This window comes from Sturnira hondurensis, unplaced genomic scaffold (assembly GCF_014824575.4).
Source record: "Sturnira hondurensis isolate 20B ecotype Veracruz unplaced genomic scaffold, ASM1482457v3 Scaffold0004068, whole genome shotgun sequence".
In the NCBI taxonomy this organism is placed as follows: domain Eukaryota; kingdom Metazoa; phylum Chordata; class Mammalia; order Chiroptera; family Phyllostomidae; genus Sturnira; species Sturnira hondurensis.
In genome coordinates, this window is record NW_028076699.1 from 2761023 (window position 1) to 2780233 (window position 19211).

Consider the following 19211-nt stretch of genomic DNA (forward strand, 5'->3'; position numbering starts at 1 on the left):
TACCTCCCCCACCCCCTTTCCCTCTGGTAATCACTACACTGTTGTCCATGTCTACAAGGGGTTTTTTTAAAGCATGTTTAAATAAACAACCAGCTAACGAGAAGACTGTGCAACGAATCCCTTTTCATGGAACAGGATTCACAATGTTGAAATGGAAAGTTCTCAGTTCCATAAGCATTGTCACTGACACACTCTTGAAAGGCAGCTAGTACATTTCTGAACCGCTCTGAGTGACATACCGAAATCAGCTATCTTGGCATTCATGTGGGCATCCAACAGCACATTCTCCGGTTTCAGGTCCCGGTGAACGACCATGTGCCGGTGACAGTAGTCCACACCAGACAGGATCTGCTGGAAGAGCCGCCTGGCCTCCACCTCTTCCACCTATCAATGTGAGACAAGCTGCACTAAAAATATTTGGGACGTTTACACAGCAAGAGCTTCAGTTTCAAAATCAGCCTAAATTTAACTGAGTAATAAGCTCATCAGATTGTGCTAGAATCTTCAGCAAATCAAACCAAAAGCTCGCATTTAAAGCTCAACATGTCAATCAACGGGTTTTTCTTTGCTGCTAGGCAGTAATATTTATTTAATCTTCAATTAATATTACTAAATGTGAACAAGTCTTGGGGAATCCACAAGGAAAACAACCCAAAATAGAACTTACAAGAAAGGGCTAAGAAAGAAAGCAACTGAGGCTTCAGTACGATGTTAGGGAATGGGTTTTTCATTTTGAAAAGCACAGGAGTCATGTCAGTAATTAAGTGGAACTTACCCCCTGAAACCAGTATTTCAAAAGTTGTGCTTTTTAAGAAAGAAAATACCTGTAATAGCCTGTATGTTTAGTTGGGCATTACTACCAAAGCAACCCCAATTTTAACAATATCTCTGTGGTTTGCTATTTCCCACTACTTCCCTCTTCTTTGGCTTAGGAATTTTAGACAGTGTTACTCACCCGTCCGTGTTTACAGATGTAGTCAAATAATTCACCTCCAGACACATATTCCATTACCATAAAAAAATCTGTTGGAGTGCTGATCACCTGGTATCTTTTGTAAATAAGAAAAAATTAATTTAAAAAATATTACTGTAACCAAAATCAACCTTTATATCTATTCTTGCTACAACTTCAAATTCCAGTGTTTTACAATATATTAAAATGGCAACAAATTTATCTTACCAAAATGATCAGAGACCTATAAACACACAGCTTAACAAAATTCAACTACTTTCTGAGACCAATATAGACTTTTCTCCAGCTTCTTCCTTTTATGTTTACAGGTATATTTAAAATCCTTCAATCTTCAACAACTAAGTTAAGCATTAATTTTCCACTTAAATAAAAACTTGTTTATAGCATATGGAGATTAGGTATAATACATATTTAAGCATAAGTAAAAAGTATTCTTAGAAAGGTTAAATGATACCACAGGGATACAATTAACAAATTCCAGAAAGCAGACATATGATTTGACCATTTACTCCACAAGTAAATCCCAAGGAAGAAAAAAGACAGGGAAAGCTATATATTTAAAGTAATTCAAGGGACATACTAACCATTTACACTGCATACACTTGTTTTGATTCTGACTCAAACAAAACAACTTTAAAAACCATTTACAAACAATCAAGAAAGTCTTGTCCTGGTCAGGTAGCTCATTTGATTAGAACATTGTCCCAACATGCAAGGTTGCAGGTTCGATCCCCAGTCAGGGCACATACAAGAATCAACCAAGGAATGCATAAATAAGTGGAACAACAAATTAATGTTTCTTTCTGTCTGTCTCCCTCTTCTTCTCTCTTGCTAAAATCAACTAAAAAAAAAGACATGTTTAAAGAAAAAGTCTGAATACAGACTGGGTAATATTAATTTTTAGCTGTTACAATAAACTGTGCTTAAATTACAAAAATGTTAAAAATTGTCTTTATTTTTCAGAGTAGATGCTAAAAAAATTGCAGGCTAAAAACATAATATTTGGAATTTGCTTCAAAATAATCTAGGATGGGAGAAGTGGAAGGAAGTGGATAAAAATAATCCACTGACAACTGTTGAAGCTGAATGAGAGAGATGAGGCTTCCACACTTTGCCTTGTATATATTTTAAAAATGCCACAATAAAAATTAAATAGATGTATGTATTAAAATTTATTTATTTATTAAAGACCCTGACAGAAAACTTGAACAATTAAAAAAATAAAAGAAAAGAACCTCAGCTTTATAGGACAAAATAAAAAATTTCCTAAAAATTACAACTTCCCCCAAGCGCAAAAACAAAAAATCTGAAAACAAGTTAAATATAACAATTAATGTTTTACCTGAAGGTTGCATTTAATACCTATAAATGAACAATTGTTTTACTTTTTAAAGTAGGTTTGCTTTGCTTATAAACAATTATCTATCATCTGGTTGATGGTGAGCAACATCTAATTTATACTAAGTTACTATCTAAGGCCACTAAGTATAGTTGTGTAGTTTTTGCATGGCTTAAAGGCAGCCAGGTAAAAGCTGAAAAGTGGCCCAGATGCCACCCTTCAAGCCGTACACAGGATGTGTCAGAAGCAGGCGAACCTTTTGGTAGTAAGTCCAGCCCGATGGGGCACCTTTTATTCAAGTGCACAGAGTCAAATACTGTTCTCTATTAAAGAACAGGGAGAAGTGGCCAGGAAGTTCATGGTATAACTACGTACTACACGTTAAGAGAAGACACATCATATGCAAACACTGGAAAAAGTAAAATATTAAGGCTATGGTACTGCAAATGACAGATTTTCACAATAAATATTTCTAATAGCAATTTCTAATAGTAAACAGTCACTGAGATGAAAAATGATAAATTACCCCCACTTCATATAAAATAAACTAGGATTACTGAGGAATCATGTTGAGACTATTTCAAATGAGGTATGGAAGGGGAATTTTACTGAAAACTCTAGAAGCCATCCTAAAAAGCCAACTCTAAATATAGCCACAGTAACAAGCACTAAACTCTCACTGAATAAAATGGATGGTGTAAAGCAAAAGAGGGACCGATGTCCCCCTTGCTGTAAATAATCTGATTTATCAACAGAATTCTCAGCCACTTTTCTGCTCCGTCCATCTCGGGGGCAAGAGAGAAAAGAAGAGATGAAATGCTACTACATTCAGCTACAGATTCCTCCGCGTAGATCACAGGTCTTCAATAGATACTTTTGGATTTAACTATTTCATGAAATCCCTATCTCTACAGTAGCCACTGTCCTCAGCAAAGGCCAGTCTAGAGTAATGAAAACCACAGCTAACATTACTGAGCACTTGCTGTGTACCAGACACTGAGCACTTAAGTGGTCATACTTCATATTTACTCAGTACCCACTCACTTGTATTCCACTCAGTGAGATCAATAGCTCCTCCCTGTACGTGTGGAGACCGCAATCTATGCAAAGATGGGTATTAAGCAAGCATTCTTCTCGAAACACAAATCCATTCTTCAGTAGACTCCTAGTCAGAAATCCTCTAGGGTTTCCCGTCCCTCCTAGGTCCTGAATTAACCAGGCCTCTGCCTGTGATTCCCGCCACTACTGTACACTATTTCTTTGATTTACAGTCACACTGCACTCCCTCCCGCCACGGCGTACCTGCTTCTGCTAACCTAAATCCTATACCACAACCTGCACATACTCCCCTTTAACTGGTTATGAGTTACCCTTCAGAGTTCCACTGAAGAGTCCCTTTTGAAATCTAGATTAAGTCCTTTTTGCCCTCGCAGAAACAACTCACTTAGCTTCAGAGTGTGCACCTCAATTTTTAATTACACATTTATGACGATGATGATTAGGTTAATGAATGAGTACGCACCCAGCAAAGTATCTGTAACAAAGTAGCTATTTAAATAAATATATGAATTAGCACCTTAATCTGAGACTGAATAATCTGAAAAATTACAGTAAAATTACTACAAAACCTTAAGTAATAAAATTTCAGTTAACCAGAATAAAATAGAGATAAAGGAAAACATGCTTTTTAAAAGGAAAGGTCCTTTTAAAGCTGTTTCTTAAAAACAGCTTTATTTCAAGGATTTTGCAGAAAAAAATAAATTATAGGATATGTTCTAAGCCTGGCCAGAGTAGGCCCAATCTTCTGTGCCCTCTAAAGTAATTCACCAGAGAAGCATTATAAGAAATTCAGTTATGAATCACTAATATAATATAAAAGAAAACTAATGTGCTTTAGAAATTTTTTTAGAAATACTATTTCTAATTAAGGGAAAAAAATCAAGCATCCAGAAAAACCTGAAGCATTCCCCAGGTAGCCAAGTAATGTGGGCACATTTCTGGCAATAGCCATTTAATAGCATATCAAACTCACAGAAAAAAAACTGTATCTAAAGTTAGACAAAAATCAACATTCATGAGTATACCTTTGTGATGGTTATAGCTATAGAGATTTTTAAATATTCTTTATACAGCAATAAACACAAAATACTTTTCTTTAATTAGAACTCAGTTATAAAAAAATAATCATCCTTGGCCCATAGCACTTATTTTGACTAGTCTACAAATGTTCTGTTTTTATTATTTTAATGATACAAGTACCTACAAAACCACCACCCAAACAAAGCACCAGGACCTTTGCAATACCTTCCATCTAACCCAGAGGTGTCGAACTCATTTTCACCGGGGACCATATTAGCCTTGGGGTTGCCTCCAAAGAGCCAAATGTAATTTTAGGACTGTATACATGTAACTACTCCTTAACAGTTAGCAAGAGTTCGGTGCTGCCGCTGCTGCTGGGTAGAAACAAGGTGCAGGCCAGATAATCAAGGTGGAGGGCCGGATTCGGCCTTGTGTTTGCCACCTGCGGTTTAAACACAGAGCAGTAGCCCTCCCACACTACTGCATGTGCTCACCCAACGGAGCCATCATCCTGAGACCCTGTTCATCCTTCCCTTGGTCTCTTTTATAATGTTATTGATGTATCTACAAATGTGTGTTTGTGTATCACTCTTTCATAGTGTTATTTATTTAACTACATATATGGGTATGTGTATCACCCTCCCTTCATATATATGTAAAATATTATTCATATGTGTACCGTTATTTTAATTTTTCTTAGCTTTAAAAAAGGTACCATTCTATATATAATATTTGGGGACTTGTTTTATTGAGATTCATCCACATTGTTTTGTTTGCTATAGTTATTTGATTTGAATTGTATAATATTCCTTTATACTTAATCATTTAACTCTCCTCTCAATGGAGAGGTAATTTATTCATCCAATCTACCACTAAAGGGTATTAAGGCTATTCCCACAATTTTGCTATTATAAATAGGACTGCAGTGAACATTCCTGTACATGGCAAGATTTTCTCTTTGGTCTACGCCTGTGAGTGAAATTGCTAAGTCATAGTTAATACAAATGTTCAAGTGTAGGATGATGCCAACTGTTTTCCAAACAGATTTTAGAAACACTAAAATATTTAAGAGGCTGTAGATTTATATATTCTCCAGACACCATACACATTTCTTATGAAATGCTTACTTGTGCCTTTTGCCCATTTTTACTGGATTAATCATGCTTTTATTATTTATGTGTAACATAGGAATCTCTACTTTCTGTAACATTCTATAGTATAATTAATGTCCAGTTAAAGTTATTAACTTTATAAAATATATTTTCAATCAATTCACATTGAATTTGGCTTTCATTTTCTCTGTAAATAGGTCTGTATGTATCTCTAAAGGATAGTAACTTAAAAAAATATATGAACATACACGATAGTGTTATCATGCATAAATTTAACATATTATGAAAGTACCAAATACTTAAACAGGTTTCTTGATGAGCTTATAATGCTTTTTGTTTTTATATTTTTATTGAATTAGGATTCAAATACAATCCACACAATGCATTTGGTGGATATATATCTTATGTTTCTTTTCATTTACAGATTGCTCCTCCATCTGATTTTTTTTCTTGCCTTCTTTTGTTGAAGAAACCACTCACATCCTTGGTGATCTCATCCAGTCTTAGGGCTTTAAATATCTCAAATACCATCTATATGATGACTTCTGATTTAATCTCTAGTTTACCTCTCTCCGCTTAATGTCAGCCTCACGTATTCAAGAGCCTTATATGTCTACCTGGATGTCTAATAAGCACCTCAAATTCATAAAGTCAAAATCAAATGATTGATACTTCCCCTCAACACCTCAGCTCAAACTTCTTTCTCTTACCACCTCCCTCACTTCAGTTAATGGCAACTCCATTTCTTTTATTTGCCCAAGATAACCCTGAAGTCAGCCCAGACTTCTCTCCTTGCATAACCTAGTCTGTCAGTGAATGCTGGTATCTCTACCTGGAAATTAGATAGAGAATTTACTTGTTTCTCAATACCTTCTACACAATGTTCTGTTCCAAGTCACAATCTCTTTTACCCAGAATACTGCAATTAACTCCTATCTGGTATTTGTGCTTCAGGGGAAGTCAGATTAAATCATACTTCTGATCAAAACTTCACAGTGGCTTCCGATCTTAGAGTAAAAGCCAAAGTCTTCACAATGACTTACACAATCTGGCTCCCTTTTATGTCTGTGAAATCATCTCTTACTCCAATTCCCCCTAGATCACTCTGTTCCCTTGACCTCTGGCCTGTAGGAATTTCCTTCTCAGAGCCCTTGTATTTGCTGTTCCCTCCATCTGTTGTTTTCCTTCTTTCGGTATCTGCCTGGCATATTTCCTCACCTCTACGCCAACGTACATGGTGTTTTACTAGTACAGGGTTTATGGTCTATCTCCTCACTGCACTCCGTAATAGCAGAAATTTTGTTTTCATGTTTTTGCTTAATGATATATCCCCAATGCCTAAATGGTGCTATTTGTTGAACAAATGATTAATAAGCTAACTTTCTGGCTTTATTTTCCTCCATTTCTTGACATACACTCTGCATCAGCCAAACCAGACCACATATTCCTAACACACCAAATTCTTTACACTTTCATTCTTGTCCTTGCCTGTCCTCCTAGAACCATCGAGACCTTGATTCCATGCCATCTCTGTGCACACGCTACAAGTATTAACACCTAACCGCTACGCTAGGTGCTAGGAAGATCAAGATGACACTTGAAATCTCCCTTTAGATGTCTACTAACATGGCCAAAACAGTACTCTTAATGTTCACACATAACCCAGTAGGATTCTCCTTCATTCTTCCTGTCTCAGAAAATGGCATTATTGTCACTACCTTTTGGGTTGGCCAGAAAGTCTGTTTAGTTTTTTCTGTAAAATAAAACACACAACATTTTTCATTTTCAGGAATAAGCTTATATTGATTCAAGTATTTTGAGTATTTTGGTGTATTTTGAGTATTTTGAGTATTTGAGTATTTTAGTGTATCTTGGAGTATTTTGAGTATTTTGAGTCAGCTATCTCTCCTGTGGTATAATGTTGATTTTGCTCAATTAATGTCTTGATTTGATCGCTATCAACTTCAACTGGTCTACCTGACCATGCAGCATCATCCAGCAATAAATCTGCATGAAACTTTGCAAAACACTTTTGACAAGTTCAATCAATCACAGCACCTTCTCCATATACTGCACAAATCTCTTTGTTTTCCCTCTGTTTTTACCTTTCTTGAAATAATAAAACAAGATATTCCAAAAATGTTGCTTTTCTTCCATCTTCAATATTAAAATGGCTGTACAAAGAGTTACCAATTTTAAAAAGTTTTTTTAATGCACATAGATATGACCATTGTCACAATACAATCTAACAAAACTGTTTCAAATGAAGTTAAAGATAAGTAGGTGCTGCTAGAACCATCTTACAGAAACAATCTAAGGAACTTTTTGGCCAACCCATTAGTTACTCAAGCCAAAACCCCAAATCCCAGTTGCTCAAGGGGGAAAAAAGGGATTCCTTCCTTTCCTTTCCTCAGCAAATCATTAGTTCTACCTCCAAAATATGTATTGAATCCATCAATTTATTTTTATCTAGACCAGTGCTGTCAAGCAGAACTTTCTGTTTGACAGTGATAGAAATCTTATACATTTTCACTGTCCCATATAATAGCCCCTAGCCATACGTGGCTATGAAGCACTTGAAATGTGGCTACTGACACAAGCGAACTAAATTTTTAGTTTTAATTAATTTAAATTTATGCCACACGTGGCTGGTGACCACTGTATTAGGCAGCACAAATCTGGGCTATGATTTTGGTTAAAGCCACCGTAATCTCTCAGCTGATCTACAGTAACAGCTTCCCAACTGGTCTCTCTGATTCCACTTCTGTCTTCATATCCATTCTACACACAGTCATATCATGTCACTCCCCCAACTCTGAAAGTTTCCCATTTAGAACAAATTCAACCCCCTTGCAAGGCCTTCAAGATACTACAACATCTGGTCTGTGTCTACTGTTTGATCTCATGAACTACCTCTCTTCCCCTTGCTCACTCTACTCCCAACATTACAGAAATCTTTTTCCTACAACACTTAAAATTTGCTTCACCCCATTGAGGCTACTGGTCCCCTTGCTTTGTCAACACTGTCCCAGATGTTCAAATGGCTAGGTCTTTACCATCCTTTAGGTGTTAGCTCATACTTTATATCCCCACTGAGGCCTTCCCCACAACCTAACCTAAATTAGCACTTTCTCCCTTCCTAATTACACTTCAGACAGTACTGTGAACCCTGAAGACTAAGAAGGGCTCCTGGTGGCTACCTGGTCTAGGGGAAAAAAAAAAGAAGAAGAAGAGCCTACCAGCCGTTTCTGCACAGGGACCTCTCATGCAAACTACACTTCACTGGGAAGCCCCTGTATGGCTACACTGCCTGCCTGCACTGTATATCCACCGTCTGAGCCAGCCCTTACAAAAGAGTTCTTGGAGTCCTATTTCAACCAATAGGACTGAAGCTTTCCCCATCCAATGGGAGGTGCATAGCTCTGAGAAATCAGAGTGGCTCTACTCTAACCAATCAGGGTCCAGGGGAGGAAACTTCTGTCTATATAAGCCAGTTCCCCTCTTGCTGGTACAAAGCACTTGCCACCAAAGGCTGAAGGCTGTTTCCCAAGCTGGGGCACTGCTAAGCTGTTCCACAGCAGTGCTGCGTGCACAACCACGCTGTATGACCATAGAGCTGTTCGCACCAAACAAAGTTTCTTCCTTCACCAGACCCCAAACAGGGATTCCTGTTGGCACTCAAATTGGCACCAATGACCACCAGCTAGCAGTTCCACGTTTCACTCTCTCCATAGTACGTATCACTGCTTAATATTATTAATTTGTTTACTATCTTGAGCTGCTAGAAACTGCCAGAACATAAACTCCACAAGAGCAAAGCCCTCGTCTGTCTTTCATCACTGTATCCCCAGTGCCTAAAACAGTACCCATCAGACAGCAGGTGGTCAATAAAATTCTGTTGAAAACAAAGAAAATAGTAAGTGCTCCTAAAGAATTCAGCCTTATGGGAGATACAAACCAGAAAATAAGAAGTTACAACATAATTATGTCAAGGGCTTTGGAAAAGCTGAATACCCAGCGCTGTGGGAGCAGAGAGGTTGAAACATAACGTAGTCTTAATTTAAGGAATAAAGTCGGTTTTTAGAGATACCTGTATTTAAAAGCTGAAATCTAAATGACAAGTTGGAATTGGAAGCCTAGGGGATGGGCAATGTGGGTAAAGTTTTCTAAGTACAGGTAACAGCTGAACTGTAATAAGCAAGAGAAGATGGTGATCTTACAGGGAGAGAAGAAATGGACAATTTCACAGGACACTGGGGCAAAAGAGTTGGCAGAACTTAAAGATTAAGGGATGAGGGAAAATAAAAATGATGGCTAACTTTCAGCTCTGAAAATTGTGAGAAAGGTATCTTCATTCATTTAAAAACAACCACGAGAAAAACAGAAAGAGGAGTAAGGGTGTAAGTTCGAGAGATAAAGAAAAGTTGGACTTAGTTTCAGATGACTCTGTGACTTCAGAATGAAATTACCCAATGAACAGTTTGATAAGTGTGTTCAGAATTCAGGAGAAATGATGGTGCAGAAACACAGATCTGGAAATCCTGAGCGTACAGATGACAAATGACGCTCAGAAAATTACAATAAATCAGAAGCTGAAATGTTTACATCAATATTTAATGGCCAGGCAGATATAAAGAAGGGCCTGTAAAAGAAAGCCTTAAGAGGAGGCAAAATTAAAAGAAAACGAAACCCCAGAAAACTGTCATGTCATAGAAACCTGGAACTACATTTCAAGGTGGTGGTGGAGAGCAATGTTAGAGAGTGGTCTATAGGTTGAATAAGATAACGGCTAAAGAGAGCAGACAGGCAAAACCATCACTACCAAATTAGGAAGTACTGATCTTTTGATCAGTTAAAGTTTTCCTAAGAACTACTGGGGAAATAAAGACAAGGATAAATAGTAATCCAACAAATTTTAGTTCACGGGAAAATTTGGAGTTTCCTTTCAATCCTGCTTACACCGCCTAATTTTCTCCTAGTGGGGTGCCCCCCTCAATTTGAGTTAATAAAGAAACTGTGAAATAAATATCCCTCATTCTCGGTATTCAGTTTTGAAACTTTCTTGCGAATCCTAGAGGCCCACTCTGTAACAAGGAAACTATTCTTGGCAGCTAGCCCAAGACTGCAGGAAACAAACAAAACTACTAAAAGGATCAGGTCTCTCTCTTTGTTTAAATCACTAACATTATGAGAAGCTATGTCAATAACCTTGCTCTGTAGCAAGAACACATGAGAGTGCTCTATTTTTTTTTTTAATTCAGGTCCACAATTAAAGAGAAAATGTAGCTGAATGGATTAAGCCCAAGGTGGGATTTAAACATCAAATTTACCTCTGCCAATTACTTTCTGACCAACCCTGAGAATGTTCTATAACCCCTGCAATAAAACAAAATAGCAGATAATTCTAAACCAGAGCAAGGCAGTCAAAACAAAATTAAACAATTATAAATAATTATAAAAACGGAGGCAAGAAAACACTGCTCGGTATGTCATTAAAAATAAACCCTCAGGACAACTGCTCACTGACAAAATCTGATTTCTGTTTGTAAGAACAGGACAGAAGCAAGGATTCGTGCTCTAAATGGGCAAAATTTCCTTGGGATTTTCAAGGTTGGCATTCTCAGTGATGAGGTCAAGAAACGAGACAGAAACAGATTTCTCTCCCTTCTCCACTCTCACTTCGGCATGTGATACTTTTAGTCTGGCTTCCCAGCTTTCTCCTCTTACAGGAAGTAGCCACTCTGTAAGGAAGAGCAAAAAGACACAGCTTGGAAGTCACTCAGTAACCAGAATAAAGTCACTAATAACATGGAGTCAAAAGCACATGTGAACTCTTTCAGAAAACCACTCAAGAGTCATGTGAGAGAATCAGAATCAGCTCACAGGGTGCCAATTGCTGCCCTGGGGCAATGCGCATCAAACACTAGGCATTATACCACTGCAAACACTTGAAGAAGTGAGGAGTAACACTATGAGGTGTCCCCATTTTAAAGTTAAGGGAACAAAGAACAGGAGGGGGGAGTGGCTGAACCTCACAGCTTATCCTTTTGCTCTTATGATAACCTTAAAAATCCTGTATACACATATTCTGGATCTAGAACATAGGTCCTAGAGGACAACCTTATAACCAGCTAGTGTCATGCAGTTTCAGGAGCCCCATCTCTTATCTATGAACATGACTAAGTGCGCGCCAACTGAAGATCAATAACACTGAAGCTTACAGTTAGAATGAGCTTTCCATGGCAGTAGTTGAGAACTTCATCATCACAGGTAACCCAATGGCACACCAAACCCAAGAAAAGCTTTCTCTGAACAGTCAGGGGCATATTCAAATGCTGTTGGTAAGATGCACTGAAGGGACGCCATCACTGAACATATAAATTTGCAAGATTTCACTAGCAATAAATATAACTAGTGATAGTCAAGACTAAATGCATGTTCCAAATCTTAGCAACAACAGGGTCAACCCCACTGATTTAAGGATTTCAAGAATGCTACTTTATTAGTTTCCAAATGTTTCCGTCTATACACTTAGTAACTTTAAATAACAAAAATGTACTTTCTTATACTTTCATAGGTTAGAAGGCTGATACACGATACACATCTCCCTGGGCTACAATTACAGTGTCAGGAGGACTGCGCTGCCTTCTGGAGGCTCTAGAGGAAAATGTATTTCTTTGCATTCGCCAACTTTTAGAGACCACCTGCATGGCCCCCTTCCCCTGTCTTCAAAGCCAAAGTCTTCTTCCATCTTATCCCTCTGACCTTGCTTCCATCTAAAATCTCTAACTCTTCTGACTCCCTCTCTTACTTTCAAGGCCCATTTGATTCCATTAATTAACAACCTTAAATGCGTGACTAGAAAAGGGGTTCTATGGAAAGTAACCTCATCAGGTGATCTGATCATAAATTCCTAACTGGGCAGATCACAGTGGGTAGTCATGCCCCAGACACATAAATAACTGCTTCAGCAAAGCCTTACCTTTGCCTTAAGCAAGCCTTCTCCATCATTTCTGTACATTTAGGGCTTCACACCTTCGCAATACCCCTTTTCAAACCTCTCCTTCTAAAGAATGACCCCTCTCAAAGGAACACACATTCTTTACTGTAATCTAATGCCCGCCTTGCTTTCTCCCACCTTCACGTATTCTTCCTTACTCAGCCTAATCTTAACTCTCCTTAATCTCAAATGCATAAAAGAAACAGCAAACTGTTACTCTCAGAAGCATTTCTCTCAACCTGTTGAGATCTTGCTTCTAGGAGTATCCTCTGACTCAAATTTTTATAAAAATTCTCTACTGGTGCAGACATTCTTACACTGATGAATCTATAACTTGATTTTCCTTTGTCATATAATGTAGCATGTTCACAGGGTCTGGGATTAGGACATGTTGGGGCCATTACTCACCTACTACAGCTACTATGCTAGCCTTGCTTTGAGGTAGAAACTGTGTAATTACAGGGTTATCAAGATGTTCCCCATTAACACTGACATCAAAGACTGCGCAGTAACAATGTTAAAACTAAATATAATTTCTGATTACGATGAACTAAGAAACAAAGCCTTAAAGGTATTAAAACTGCTTTGTTTTTAGGAGTACACTTCTATAAACAGGCTTTCTCTGCCATATTATTTGAAACAAAATAAAAACAGAGTACTGGACCTCCTTCTACCAGTTCTACTACTTAACTAACAGTGATTTGGTTTTGCAAAACACCAATATTTGTCACATTACACTACAGATACTACTTTGAATTTCACTGACTTCATTGTTTTATAGTTGTATCTAAATTGTGAATGTATTTTGGTTTCAGAACTGTGTCAAAACTGTAAGAATCTGGCGTTTATATTGAGTTCTTGTTTCTGATTACTAAAGTATCAGTTTAATACCAGGGATACATTCTGAAAAAGTAATCATTAGGCTGCTTTGTCCTTGTGCAATACCACAGAGTGCACTTATAAAAACCTAGCTGGTATTGCCTACTATGCACCTAGGCTACATGATAAAGCTTTACCTGTAGAGAATGTTATGGTACTGAATACTATAGCCAATTGGAACACAATAAGTATTTGTGTATCTAACCAGAAAAGGTACTACAAAAATATGTTATAAAAAATGGTACACCTGTATTGGGCACTTCTTATTATGAATGGAGCTTGTAGGGCTGAAAGGTGCTCGGGTGAGTCAGTAAGTGCGTGCTGCATGAGTGTGCAGGCCCAGGACAGCAGTGTACAGTACTGTACACTACTGTAGACTTTATACACTCAGTCCCACAGCCTGCCCCCTTGCTCCCTTCCAACAAGGTCGGCAACAGAACATCAAAGCTGTTCATGCTGCTTCAGGAACAGGGAGGTGGGATGGAGTAGTTGGAGATATCAAGGAGAAGCTAGCTGGGTAAGGCATAGACCACCATAACAATGACTGTAAGGAGGAAGTGAAAGATGGCCTGAGGACCAGTAGGAACTAGAAATCAAATGAAGGGCCTGACCTGGCAATGTTATTTTGGCTAACACATGTTGGAACAGTGGTCAGATAAAGAAATTTTATAGTATTCAATGAAAAAAGGGGGGGGGGAGAGTTTAACATGAAGAAGATACAGAACTGAGGACTCAATATTTTAACCTTGGAAATTTGTTTTTTGTTCCATTGACCCTACCAGGCACAAAGGCCTGACACTGAATTAATGGAAGAAATAGAACTTACCTTTGCTTCACATCATTACAACCTGAAAATATTTCCAAAGTATGGGGACAGGCTGGTTCCACAGGCCTGGGGAAAGCTTCTACTAAAGTGGCAGTGGCGCTTAACACTTGTTAAGGTAGCTCCTGGGACCTGTGTCTTTGTACAGGACCGGAGGTCCTTCACAAGGGATACTCAACAGTGTGCTCTGAGGACCATCAGGCTAGACCTGGAAAGGCCATAACACCCTCTGAATATGGGCTGTTGAGGGGAGCAGGCTCCTCTGGGCTAAAAGGCCACTGACTGACTGACTGGGACGTAATGTGTGCACTGCCAATCCCCATGGATATTACTCCCATCAGAGAAAACAAAATTCCTCCTGAAAACATTATCTTCCATTTCTTACAGGAAATCCTGCTCCATTATAATCTCATGAGACCAACACAGCATCCATGTTCCATTGGTCAAAACAGGGAGCACAAAATTATTTTTCCTTTAAAAGAGACTTACATAACTTGAATTTTGTGAAGGCTGGAGTACAGAAGTAGGTATTAATAGCATGGAACTTGGAATCAGATATGAACCCAACTACCAGCATTTGCCCTTGGACAGATGTTGTGGACCGCTCTGCCTGGTTCTAGGAATTGCAACTCTACCCACTGTGGCCAAGGGCCAGGGATGACCTTTGGAATGCGAGCCTTGTCTCTGGTAGCAAAGTCGCATCAGTTTCCTCTCCCTGCCCCCAAAGCTTGGTCGGAAGTCAATGACAGGTAAGAGCCCTCAGAGAGGGGCAACCTAGGCCAGACATGACCTACAAAGAGGGAGCAATGGACTCTCGCTCACCACCCCCCGCCCCAGGTTTGAGTCAGCCCGAGTCCCCACGTCTTCTGGGAGAAGTGCTCCCTGGCTCTAATCTCCTTAAGCCTGAATACCTGCTTGGGAGAGGTGCAGCTCCTTGCCATGCTAGAGTGTGTCCTGGAGAAAACTCTGGTATCACAAAGACTTCCTGATAAACCTGTGAAATCTGCTCTGCTAGGAGTGCTTTCATTCATATGTTCAGGGTTCAAGCAGGAAACTCTAAAACTCTCTGCCTGACAGACTCAGACTAAGCCCTCAGATTTCTTTGAAATGTTATCTACTGTTTGATCCTTGTCCCCTGTATTCCTGTGTGTTACAACCCAATAAAAGCCCCTGGAGGAGGGGGCTCAACGCCTTTTTCCCCTGAGAGTTAAGAAGATTTTCCTCTGGGAAAATGGCCACCTCTCCTCCCCAAGCAGTTCACATCATGTCTCAGTTATGTTTACTCTCATCTGTGGCACATGGAGGGACTTGCGAGAAAAGTCACCCCAACAGACAGTTGCTAATACCCTTATGTAATATCCTTACTTACCAAATGAAGATAATAATATGTAGTAATACCTACAGGCTTATTATGCAGATGAAATGAAATTTTATATTTAAAATGCTCGATACAGTTTCTAGCCAGGATCAGGTACTTAATAAGTAACATTAATACTCATTTTATAAAATTGCATCCAAACTTTAAGACAAAAAACAAAGGTAATTATCAGTGTTTGGCATATCATATTTTCTCAGTAAATATTAAACTACAACTTCTTTTTTTAAAAATATTTTTTTATTTATTTATCTTTAGAGGGGAAGGGAAAGAGAGAGGAAGAGAAACATCAATGTATGGTTGCTTCTGGTGCATCCCCTGCTGGGAACTGGCCTGCAACCCAGGCATGTGCCCTGACTGGGAATCGAACCGCGATCCTCTAGTTGGCAGGCCCACCCTCAATCCACTGAGCTACACCAGCCAGGGCTAAACTACAACTTCTAATGATTTAATGGAATAATGTATATTTAAGTTTGAAATTTCTATGGGTCTAGTTGATTTTAAATTATCTTTCAATTTTATTAACTAGCTTATTTATTAATCTCTAGTATTTACCTATCTTTTAAGTTTGTAACTTGTCTTATCCCCCCTAAATTCATTTGCCTTCCTAAGATCTTTATTATCAGCAATTAAAGAAACACTGCAGTTTTGCAAATAACATTTTTTGGTGGATAATCTTTAAGTTACTTTTTACCTTTCCCAAAAAGAAAATACCCTGGTATGTCAATGAAAATTATCAAAAAACTTTACAGAATGAATCTGGGACTATCTAAGCCCTAATAGAACTTCGAAGTGAGTATTAGAAGTTCAGAGTCAACTTCCACGGTCGCACTCATCACTTGAAAACAGCACCAGTTTTGAAACAGTAACTTGACTTCTACACCAAAAGCATGCAGGAAAAAAAACTGATAGAGTTGAATAAATGAACCCATGCTCAATATAAATATGAAAAGAAGTCTTTTATAAAAGGTTAAAGATAATAATATCTCAAGACAGTTTTTCTTTTGCTTTATCAGGTACAAAAATACTTACAGTTTGATAATATGAGGATGACGGAAGAGTTTTAGATTTTGAATTTCCCGTTTTATTTTTCCAACAACATCTAAACTGCGAATCTTCTGCCTATTTAAGATTTTAACTGCCACTTTATGGCCTGTCAACTGATGTTCACCAACTAAAACAAAAAGAAACAGAAGAAAACTGCTGTCACAGCAACACAGTCACTTGGTCACACTCCCTTCCCCGCAACACCAAGTTTCAATACTCACACACAGCGGTCCCTCACCTATCTCGGGAGTTACGTTCCAGAGAACCCACGACAGGTGGAAATCCACGAAGTCGCGGCATTGTATTTTATTATTTATATATATTTTAAGGCTTTATAAACCCTTCCCACACTCCTATAAACCTTTCCCACACTCTTATAAACACTTCATATGCTCTTAAACACTTTCTACACTCTTAAACCTACGTAACTTTAATATATAAAATTCTATATGGGTACTCACCAGTGAAGTATACAGTCATCCCTCGCTGTATCGCGGTTCACTTATCACGGCTTCAGTGAAGCAGCCACATTTACATCACTGGCATACTGATATATCATTATCAGTGATAATGATATCATACTGATATATCATTATATCAGTATGCCAATTTTATGTCATTTATTTTCTAGAACTGAAGTTACCTCTCTTCACTCCATCTCTTCTACTGGAGTGCACCCTCCTTGGGGACAGAAACTGGACCTTTGTTCCCTCACTGTCTGGCACTGAGATGTTCACAGTAGTTGTGAAAGGAATTACTAAATTCTATATTTCTAAATAAAAATATAATCACATAGGGAACACCTTGGACAGAAGAGAAGTTACAATGATTTGTTAATCTCTTTATTTTCCTTCTTCTGGTGAATGCCAGTCATTGTATCATAGAAGAATATATGATTTCTGTAAACTTAAAAAACTCATAACCAGTTTCATGACTATTTCCTCAGAAAATTCACATATGGCCCCTTTTTATCCTTTTCCATAAAGCCTTCCCCTAGTGGGAGAAATCCAACATTTGTTTTACCCCTTCCTTGTTGGAATCTCTGCTTTCAAACTCTCACAGTATATTTACAACGCTCATGTATCGCCATTTTTAGGCTATTATAAATATATGTTTGTAATTTTTTTTTATTGATTCTAGAGAGAGGGGAAGGGAAGGCGAAAGCCAGGGAGAGAAACATCGGTGTGAGAGAGAAACATGGATCCGTTGCCTTTCCGCACACACCCTGACTGGGGGCCAAACCCACAACCCTGGCATGTGCTCCGACTGGGAAGTGAACCCATGACCGTTTGGTTTGCAGGACAATGTCTAACCAACTGCGCCAAACCCACAACCCTGGCATGTGCTCCGACTGGGAAGTGAACCCATGACCATTTGGTTTGCAGGACAATGTCTAACCAACTGCGCCACACTGGCCAGAGCCAAATATTTATGTTTTTGACAAATCATATAACATGAGCTACTAGTTCATACCTTCTTTGAATGAGACAGTAAGTATTCATCTGAATCTCCCAGGAATTACACAGCACAGTGTTTCCTGTATACCCAATGCTGAATAAATATGTTGCAGTAAAGGAAATATTCTTTCCCTTTTCATATAACATATTCATAATACCCACACTATTAGGGATATACTTAAATACTGTTCAGGGTTTTTTAAAAAAATCCCTCACACCCTGGCTGGTGTGGCTGAGGAGTTGAATACCGGCCTGCAAATCAAAGGGTCGCTGATTTAATTCCCAGTCAGAGCACACGCCTGGGTTACAGGCCAGGTCCCCAATAGGGGGCACTCAAGAGGCAACCACACATTGATGTTTCTCTGCCTCTTTTTCTCCTTTCCCTCTCTAAAAAGTAAAATAAATAAAACCTTAAAATAGAAACCCCTCATCTGAGGAACAAATATTTCAGCCCCTCTTTCCTATTTCCTTCAATTACTATTCTAAGCTTTCACCATTCTCTTCAAAACACCTACCTCTTCACCTTTCACTTCTCTGGGGAAAAAATGTAGTCATGAGGAGTGACTTCCCCTATCTTGAGGGCTTCTGTATATCCACGTCCTACTTTTCTCCAGCCTCCGAGATGTTTTGGCCCTCCTCCTGTTCAAGTCCATAGGTCCTCTGATCAACCTATGACTTTGAATCACATCTTTTTTTTTCTAAAAGTTCCTTCCCAGCCTATTAATATCCCATCCTTCCCCAAAACTTTCCATTTACTTTGTATCTTCCTATAGTTTCCAAAATTTCTGAAAACAGTATTCTGCATTTATTGTCTTTCTCTTCCTCCCCTATCACCAAGCCTGCATTTGCTACCTGGCTTCTGCCTCCACTCTTCTACTAAAACCAAAGGGTCATGAAAGACTCATTAATTCTCAAGTCATTTATTCTTCTCAGTTCTCAGATTACTGTGCAGTTGACCCTTGAACAACATGTATTTGAACGGTGTGGGTCCACTTATACACAGTTTTTTTTCAATAAATACTGTAAATATAAATTAAAAAACCTTTCTCTTAGGATTTTCTTAACATTTTATAGCTTACCTTACTGTAAGAAATAGAGTATATTAGGCATATAAAATGCAAAATGTG

The 19211-nt window shown here is 38.4% G+C and overlaps 1 protein-coding gene across 1 annotated transcript in view; it reads right to left on the reverse strand.

The window, feature by feature from the left end:
• Positions 1–19211, reverse strand: part of PRKAA2 (protein kinase AMP-activated catalytic subunit alpha 2) — a 61243-nt gene that overhangs the window by 19784 nt on the left and 22248 nt on the right. The window contains exons 2-4 of the mRNA XM_037043171.1: positions 16613–16754; positions 956–1049; positions 240–384 (exon numbers count right to left, since the gene is read on the reverse strand). Coding sequence (XP_036899066.1) covers positions 240–384; positions 956–1049; positions 16613–16754 — 381 coding nt within the window. The remainder of the gene's footprint in view (positions 1–239; positions 385–955; positions 1050–16612; positions 16755–19211) is intronic.